The 8748-nt window shown below is 49.5% G+C and overlaps 1 protein-coding gene across 2 annotated transcripts in view; it reads left to right on the top strand.

Annotated features, from left to right (window-relative positions):
* Positions 1 to 7654, top strand: part of BMP1 (bone morphogenetic protein 1) — a 94230-nt gene extending 86576 nt beyond the window's left edge. For both annotated transcript variants that reach the window (XM_032800910.2, XM_032800909.2), the window contains exons 16-20: positions 2913 to 3038; positions 3321 to 3448; positions 3961 to 4174; positions 4874 to 5124; positions 5910 to 7654. In XM_032800910.2, the coding sequence (XP_032656801.1) occupies positions 2913 to 3038; positions 3321 to 3448; positions 3961 to 4174; positions 4874 to 5124; positions 5910 to 6044 (854 nt within the window). In that variant the 3' untranslated portion in view covers positions 6045 to 7654. The remainder of the gene's footprint in view (positions 1 to 2912; positions 3039 to 3320; positions 3449 to 3960; positions 4175 to 4873; positions 5125 to 5909) is intronic.
* Positions 7655 to 8748: the final 1094 nt, after the last annotated feature.

Here is an 8748-nt window from a genome sequence, read left to right as displayed (position 1 = left end):
GGGGACGGGGCCCAAAACCTGTGTGTGTTCGCCTCTGATTGGCACAAGTAATGTTTACACCAAATAGGGGAGCAGGTGCCAAAAGGTCTGGCTTCGCCCCCAAAAGGTGAGGTAATGCATATTGTTGTAGAATGGGTTCAACACTGAATGACAAAGGAAGAGGCCAGGGCAATACCGGTATGGCAAGTGATACAGGATGCAGACAGGAACTTATTTCAACAACAGGCTGCATTCAGGAGGCTTTTTCAAAGTGTTCGTGCATTCCTCATTGACTAGAAATGGGTGCTTCTTGCAGACCAATCACTCTTGATGTTTAAGCCCCTGACTGTGTGCTTGGCACTGTACAGAGCTAAAGGAACCACAGCCCCTGGGGGCTTACACACTGAACAGGCAGTGCACGCAAAAGTTCACTGCAAGACCTGGGGCTTGGACCAACTTACTGCTATTTTTAATACTTAGTTGTCTCCCCCCAGAGTCAGGATCTGCCATAAGTGGAAATCTCCAAATGCCCAGTCTTAACTGTCCTGTTATTGTTATTTGTATTCCAGTGGTGCCTCAAGACCACAACCGAGATCAGGCCCGTGCTGTGCATATACACAGTGAGAAACAGTCCTTGCACAAAGAGCTCACCACCTAGACAAGACTGACAAAGGGTGGGAGGGGAAACAAGAGGCTGAGAGAGGGGAAGTGTCTTGCCCAAGGTCACACAAACAGGTCAGTGGCAGAGCTGGTGAATAGAATCCAGGTCTCCTGGCTGCCAGTCCGGTGCACTATCTGCATCACCATGCTGCATCTTGACCTGTCCTACAGCCAAAGAAATTGCCCATAAAGATCATCTAACCTTCCTGTCTGGAAGTCCATGGGGAGCCCTAAGTAACCAGCCTTCCTGCACATGCTCCCAAAGCCTTGAGACAACGTCGCCTTTCAGGGAGTTCTGCCATGTGCAGGGGCAGGTCCTTCCTGTAACAATTGCAACCAGGGTTCGGCGGAGCAGAGGTAAGTGGGTGGGGGGGAGGAATTTGGCTCCTCCCATCTCCACACACCGTCCCGTTCCAGGTGCCCAAAGTGCAAATAACGATCCCTCAAATATGGTCTTCCAAAACCACCTCCAAATTAACACTGCAAACCATGGGCAGCTCCTGTGTCCTCTCAGTTATCTGTCTGGAGGGCTATCCCCCATGATGCTCATGTCTCCCACAGAAGCAATGTGGAATTTGTATTGGCTTCTAGCAGGCAACAGCTAGTGAAGACTTTATTTGACTGATAGTTTGAAAGGGCCAATTTGCTCCCAATACTCCCTTGTCTCAAACCTCTCTGGCGTCTGCCAGCCCACCTCTGCCTCCTTGTGTTCTCCTCTATGTAGAGCTAAAGCTGTGTTAGGCCAGTGAATGTGGGATAACGTGGGAAAGGAGGAGTTGCTTCTGCCCTGAAAGGAACACTCCCCCAAGTGCCTTTAGGGGGTGCTGCACCAGAAAGTTCCTCCCGTCCATCACTTAATGCTGGAGCTAAAGTTTGCTTTCAAGAGCCAAAGGGATTGGGCGGGGTGTGACTCAGTGGGCTCCGGTAGATCTTGATGCCTTTCCCTTGTGCTGTGCCTCTCCTGTGTTTGGCAGCAGTAGCTGTGTCTGTGCTTCCCCTTTCCTTCGCCTCTGTAACACATGCTACTGAGTATGGCCCCTGCTCTCTGCATGTCCCACTGCCCCCCAGCCCTTTACTTGGCTCCCTTACCTTGGTGTCCAACTCTCCCTCCAGGCACAACAGCACAGATTCGTTTTCATTTTCTCTCTCTCTCCCTCTCTGTCGTTTCAGAAACGAAGCAGCAGCCGCAGACCCCAAAAGCTCGACCACCCGGCTTGAAGTTCCGCCTGCAGAAAAGAATACGAGGCCCTAAAGGAACTCGGCCAATCCTCCGTTCAGTTTCTCAGGAACACCACTGCCCCTCCAAAGGATCCAGGGAACAGGGAACCAATGTCCTTCCGTTCTGTCCTAGCTCACAGCCTCGCTCATAGAGCAGCCCAGGCCCCAAATTCCTTGCTTGACAGAACTGATTGTTGGCTTTTTATTTTATTTTTTTTAATTCACCATTGTTTTTAGACTCCTCTGGTTTGTCATTGACCAGTTGACCTTTATTTCCAATTTTTATTGTGTCTGTGACATTTCCTATTGATAAGTAAAGAAGGACACCATGTCCTGGTCTTTCTTGCATCTTTGGTTGTCCTTGTGTCTGTTTTTCTACCTACCCGTCTGTACAGTAAGCAGGTAATGGTTGTGTCCCATATATATTAAATTGATTTCCATATGGAGTTAGCACAGGGCAAGATTTGTAGACACGGAGCTTGGTTCTCCTCTTGCTTGCACTAGTTTGGTGCTTCAATCACTGCATTCACTCTGGTGGAAGTGAGAACCAGGGTCAGACCCATAGATCTGGTTGCTGCTGGAAATAAGAACTTGCTTGTCTGATATTTTCCTTCCACTGATAGCTGAACATTTTGAGTCCCGGTCCAGGGACTTTCAGTAGCAAAGCACTCAGAGCCTGGGAGTAGTGAGTGAGGTATGATTTAGGCACTAGTTGGCACAATTTGTCTCCATGGAAGATGTTTCCACTCGAACAGGCGGTAGTATGGATTGAGGTCCCTTAAGCCGATGTTCACCCTAGTGCAGAAGGGTCATAGGGAGGCACTGGACACCAATTCAGTCATGGAATTTAAGTGGGATTTTGCAATGCACAGAACCTTGTGAGTGAGCCTTCTGCACTGGGGGTGAGTCTGGCCCTTTCTGAATGGCTCACCTGCCCTAGATTTCATCCCATTGAGAAGGGTCGTCCATTGCAATGCTGGCAATTCATCGTAACCCAGCAGGGAACAATACCTAGGCCCTGCTAAACCAAGGACTGCTTCTTTTCTTCTCCTTAGACAAAGACGAATGTTCGAAAGATAATGGAGGGTGCCAGCACGACTGCCTAAATACCTTCGGCAGCTACCAGTGCCAGTGCCGCAGCGGCTTTGTGCTGCACGACAACAACCACGATTGCAAAGAAGGTACGTGTTCTCCAGGATGGCAGGAAAGGTTTGGTTGCCTTACTGGGCTTCTCAGTGGATAAGGTCTCTGAAGGTTTGCTGCCAGTGTCCTCTGGACTGTGCACAGGTTTCCCCATCTCTTCATTTTTCTCAGCAACAAAGGGCTGGCAAGGGGATAAACAGTTTAGCTGGCCCTTTGGTATTGTTGGTGAGTGAGTTTTGGGGGTGGAGGAAGAGTGGAGAAATGACCCTTTGGAGGATAGCCCCCTGGCTGACTCCTTCTTTGGGATCCTGTTCCTGCAGCCGGCTGTGATCACAAGATGATGTCCATCACTGGTACCATCACCAGCCCTAACTGGCCTGATAAGTACCCGAGCAAGAAAGAGTGCACCTGGGCAGTAACTACCACACCTGGGCACCGCGTCAAACTGGTAACGTATAGAGCAAGGGACTAGCAGCAGAAAAAAACACGTGATATAGTGATCACAGCCACTGGTCCCCGTGTGAAAGGTACAACACCTAGGAATTTCCAGTCCGCTTCAGACCAATGGTCTGTCTAGTCCATTGTCCTCTTTCCACCTATGTCCAGTACCAGATGCTGTGCAAGGAGGTGTATAGCCTCTATAATGGACAATGGAGCCATGACACACATGGGAGGAAGGGGACAATTATGCAGTAACATCCCCGGGGAACACTTCTTGTTAATGTTGCTTTGAGAGCAATCAAATGGGATGGGAGTAGATTGCAGACAAGGTGACCGCTGCACAGAGAAACTGCCAGCTGTGTCCAGACTAACATGGCTTCTAACAGCATAGCCAGAGACGTGCTGTATGGGACTTGGAATGGCCCTCCATCACTATCGTGACTTGAGATCTATAGAACTTCGGTGCTTTGCCACCTACTGTCATTGTAAGTTTCCCTCCATCTCCTTCTCTCTTCCCAGACCTTCACAGAGCTGGATATTGAGGGTCATCAGGAATGCACTTATGACCACTTGGAGGTTTACAATGGGAAAGATGCCAAGGCTCCAGTCCTGGGCAGGTTCTGTGGGGCTAAGGAACCGGACCCTGTCATCTCCACCAGCAACAAGATGTTCCTCAAGTTCTTCTCTGATAACTCTGTCCAGAAGAAGGGCTTCCAGGCCACCTATTCAACAGGTAACTGGGTTTTTGTTTACTTGGTGTTTGGTTCAGTGGCAGGTACCTAAAACCTCTGGAGCGTTGTGGTGATGTCAGGCCAGGTGTGAAGCTCTGGTCCCAGAAGAGAGGGGCTGGAATATTATCCCATTTCACCCTTGTGTCTCCCTAGGAATTGTGGTGCTTTAAAGACTCCGAGGCTTGGTATGGTTCAGTATTTCGTATAAGGGGTTAAATGTGTAGAGAGAGGCAAGGGGAGGAGAAGAACAGCGAGATTAGGGGGTCATTGGCTGATAGTAAAACAAGGTTGAGAGGCACAAGCAAAGCAGCTGCCATGTTTCTTTTTGAAGTCACAATTTTTGGGGGCAGGATGGCTTAGGAGATCAGTGGTGGGACAGGGATCCATTCATTTCTGCATGACCTGTTTGACCATCTATCTCACGGCTGCTCAGCAGATCCTGTGCAAAAAACACCCAAGGTTGGCAGACTAAGCAGAGAGGCCAAAGTCTGGATGAGGCCAGAGACTGAGCTCCACTCTCCTTCCTTCCATGACACACAGATGGGGTGGTTGTGGCATCTTAGAGACTAACAAATTTATTTCAGCATAAGCTTTCGTGAGACATTAGGAAATAGAGAGGAAAGGAGATGACCCTCTTGGGCAATAGGTGCCCACCCTTCTTCACCTCCTTGCTATGCACATATGTGTGTTCTTACTTCCAGTCTGTGGGGGCCAGATGCGAGCTGAGGTGAAAACCAAGGACCTATACTCACACGCTCAGTTCGGAGACAACAACTACCCTGGGGGCTCGGACTGTGAGTGGGTGATTGTAGCGGAGGAAGGCTACGGGGTAGAGCTCATCTTCCAGACCTTCGAGATCGAGGAGGAGGCCGACTGTGGGTACGACTACATGGAGCTCTTCGACGGCTATGACGGGACAGCGCCACGCCTGGGGCGCTACTGTGGATCTGGGGTAAGTTCCCCTGCTGTGCTCACTTCCTTCTCACTCCTACCCCTGCTTGGCCCCAGAAGGAGGGGAGAGCTGCACCACGTCCCGGAGTGAAACCATCCGTTGCATGGCGCTCTGAGCCAAGAACTGATTGTTCAGTTTGGTGGCTGAACGGAAAAATCCAGGGGAAAAACCAAATGTTTTTGTTTGACCCAAAATGAATTTTTTCCCAAGGGTTTTATTATGGTTTGTGGTGGTCTTCAGTCTTTTTTTTTTTTTTTAAGTTTAAGCAAATCTAGCTAAATTTCTAAACAAAAAGTCAAAAAGGTTTGTTTTGAAAATATCTAACCCTTTTGACTTTTTCTATTTTTTTTTTCATTTATTTTGAGACAAGGAGGGATATTTCAGTTTAACTTGGGTCCATTAGGAAAGAGGGGTAAGCCAAACCGAAATCGGTGTCCACCCAGGGTCTGCACCCATTGAACTAACCCAGTTCAGATTGGTGCATAAATAAGCCTTATGCTGCTAGCCCAATGGCTGCCTAGGCTCGACTGTGCTAGTGGACGCCGCCTCAAGCAAGGTGGGGTGTAAGCTGCCCCACCCCAGGAGTTGCCCTGGGATTCAGCCATTGCTGTCAGCCCCCAGTGCCTTCACCCTGCTCCCTCCTGGCTCCAGGGCCGTTGATGGTTTGCTGCTGACCTCTCTCAGCCTGTCGACTCTCAGGCCCCTTCAGTCTCTCACCCTCTGGATCTGTGAGGGAGAAACAGTGTGCCCTGACCAGCTTTCTCCACTCCGTTGCCTCCCCCCAGCCCCCGGAAGAGGTCTCCTCTGCCGGTGATTCAGTCATGGTCAAGTTCCACTCGGACGACACCATCAGCAAGAAGGGCTTCCACCTGCGGTTCACCAGCACCAAATTCCAGGACACTCTGCACACAAGGAAATGAGGCCCCACAACCACCAGGACCCTCGCCACCCCACGCTGGAGGGACGGTTCTTTTCTGTATAGAACAAATACATGCGCGGGGAGGTGGGGGGAACCAGACAGACTGGATGGAGAAACACACAGTGAACCTCAGCACTAAGACACACTCACACAGCGGCTAAGGCGCAGTCAGCTGCTGGCACCTACCAGATTGGGGGCGGGGGCGGGGGTCTTATCTCTTTAAGTATCCATTCCTGGACCTCTTTTTGTTCTTTGAAGCAGGGCACCGCCCAAGCCAGGAAAAATGTTCTTCTTAACCACTTTGCAACTACCGTTGATGAATTGATTGTAACCCCCAACTTCCCTAACCCCCCACCCCCCGGGAGGTATCACTTAATGCAGGAAAGTCCAAGTATATGGCAGACGTTTTCCTTTATAAACTTGACAAAGCAGGTATCAGCTCAGCTCTCTGAATGTACAAACCCCGTAGGAGTGAAGGGCCCAGCAAACACACAGAAGCTGCTGGCTATCTGTTATAACGATGTAATAAAAACTCTGTCTTGTAAGGAGATGGCCATCGGCCTCTTTAACTGTCATCTGTTTGGGGTTTTGTTTTAGTGGTGCTTTTCTGAGAGATACCTAATGTATCAGAGTCCTTTTCCCCAAATGTACGTTCATTCTTTTTAAAAGTCTGATCTCCAGTTGGAGCGTTGTCCTCTTTCCTGATACATCAGTCGATCTAGAGACAACCCCGAAAGCAGTTGCGGGAAGGAGCCATGCGCTACCTCCGGACCCATTTGGAAAGTCTGTGTCTAATAAACGGAAAGTGTTGCAAACAAAACCGCCTGGAATCCTTGCTGGTGTGCGTCTGCTATCCAGGTATTCCCATCTGTGCTCTCTTTTGGATCCTCTTTCATCCTCTGCCATCTTGTGGTTGTTTCCAGTGATGCTGTCTCTTTCTGGGGTCCTGCTTTGCAGAAGCCATTGTCTCATTGGGTTCCAGCAGTGCTGGATCCTTCTTGGGAGCGATCCTAATCTCTTGGATCCTATACTCGTGCCTGCTCCCCAACTCTGCTGTTTCTTTCAGGGCTCCTGTGGTAGTATTCTGCTCTCCAGATGTTTCCAGCTGTGATCTCTCTTTTGTGGATCCTTTTCTGCAGCCTTCTGTATCTCTTAATCTTCCATGGGTCTGATTCTCCTTTCACACTCATGTTAATCTGGAGGAATTCTAGTGGACTCAATGAAAAGTCTCCACTATATGGTAAATGAGAAGACTGAAAAAGGCCCTATCTATCTGGGGCTTGAGTCAGCAAAGCAATTAAGCAGTTGCTTAAAGTTAAGCGAGTACTTAAAATTGATCATATTTAATAAGTACTTTTTTAACATGTTTTTATATTCAAATATCTTTTCCCCTCATCCCATGTTGTAAGGGGAATAGTAAGAAAATATTACAGAGCAATTGAGAGAGACAAAAGAAACCCATAAGGTAACATGGGCATTTACATTCAGCAAAGAGCAGAGTCCTGGGTCTGAACCCTGGCATGGCTCCATCTCAGGTTTGCTAATATGAAATGCTCAATCGCTGGCTCATTTTGCAGTAGGCACCACACATGCAATGCAAACAATGTTCACACGTAACCAGGGATGGGTCCGAACCCAAACTCCAGAGTGTCAGGAAATCTCGGAGCCAGGCCTGAATCGTGCAGTACAGGCCAGCTCTGATTGCAACAGGCATTCTGAAGCTGAGGAGCCTTTAACTGAGGCTTGAAACAGATTTGTAGAGCTGGTCAAATGCATGTCAAGGGCAAAATGCAGACACTTGGATCAAATTCTCCATTCTCAACCCAAACAGTCTCCAGAGTCCTTGTGGGCAGAGGAGTCACCAGCTTTGTCATGAGTGTGCGGGAGTAGGGCCGGCTCCAGGCACCAGCTCAGCAAGCAGGTGCTTGGGGCGGCCAAGGGGAAGTGCCAGCAAGTCGGGCTCTTTGGCAGCAATTCGGCAGTGGGTCCCTTGGTCCCTTTCAGAGGGAAGGACCTGCCACCGAAGAAGAAAGTGACGCGATGGAGCTGCTGCCGTTCACAATCGCGGCTTTTTTTTTTTTCCACGACGCCCTGGAAACATTTATCCTCAGCCCTCCCAAACTCATCCCCCCTACTCCTCCTCTGTACAGTCCAAGAAACAAGCTGAAGTTTGATACTGCATCCATCCCCTTGCCCAAGCCTGCCTGTCCCTCTTCCGTTCTGTCTTGTGTCTCTCTCTACATGAGCTGCTTGGATGGCTTCTCTCCTGTGGGTCTGAGACTAATACAGTGCTTTTCCTCCAGAAGGCTCTCAAGACACTTTGTGAGCCCCATACTGGGAAACAGTTGCCCATGGGGTGGGGTGGCAGCTCTGTTGACAGCTAGCCTACAGGGCTGTGGGAGATTCGGGGACACCAGCGGAAACACCGACTCCAAGTGCCAAAAGATCTTAATGTCTTTGCAGAGGACACAGGATGTCAGCCTGCTCCAAAAGACACAACCTGGGGTCTCATCTGATCTCCCTCAGAAGGATAAAGGTTAGATGCACTAAGTACCACCAGAGACCCTTGTGGCCAAATCCTCAGACCCTCACTCAGTTTTTAGGCAGCCCTTACTCCGCAAAATTGCCAGTAACTCCAACCAGAGTTTGCTTGATTAAGGAAAGAGGAACTATGGACTAAAACCTGAGTCAGGACCTTGGGAATT

This window comes from Chelonoidis abingdonii, chromosome 2, assembly GCF_003597395.2.
Source record: "Chelonoidis abingdonii isolate Lonesome George chromosome 2, CheloAbing_2.0, whole genome shotgun sequence".
In the NCBI taxonomy this organism is placed as follows: Eukaryota; Metazoa; Chordata; order Testudines; family Testudinidae; genus Chelonoidis; species Chelonoidis abingdonii.
Note: the sequence above shows the minus strand (reverse complement) of the source record. Positions and strands in the feature narration are given on the sequence as shown.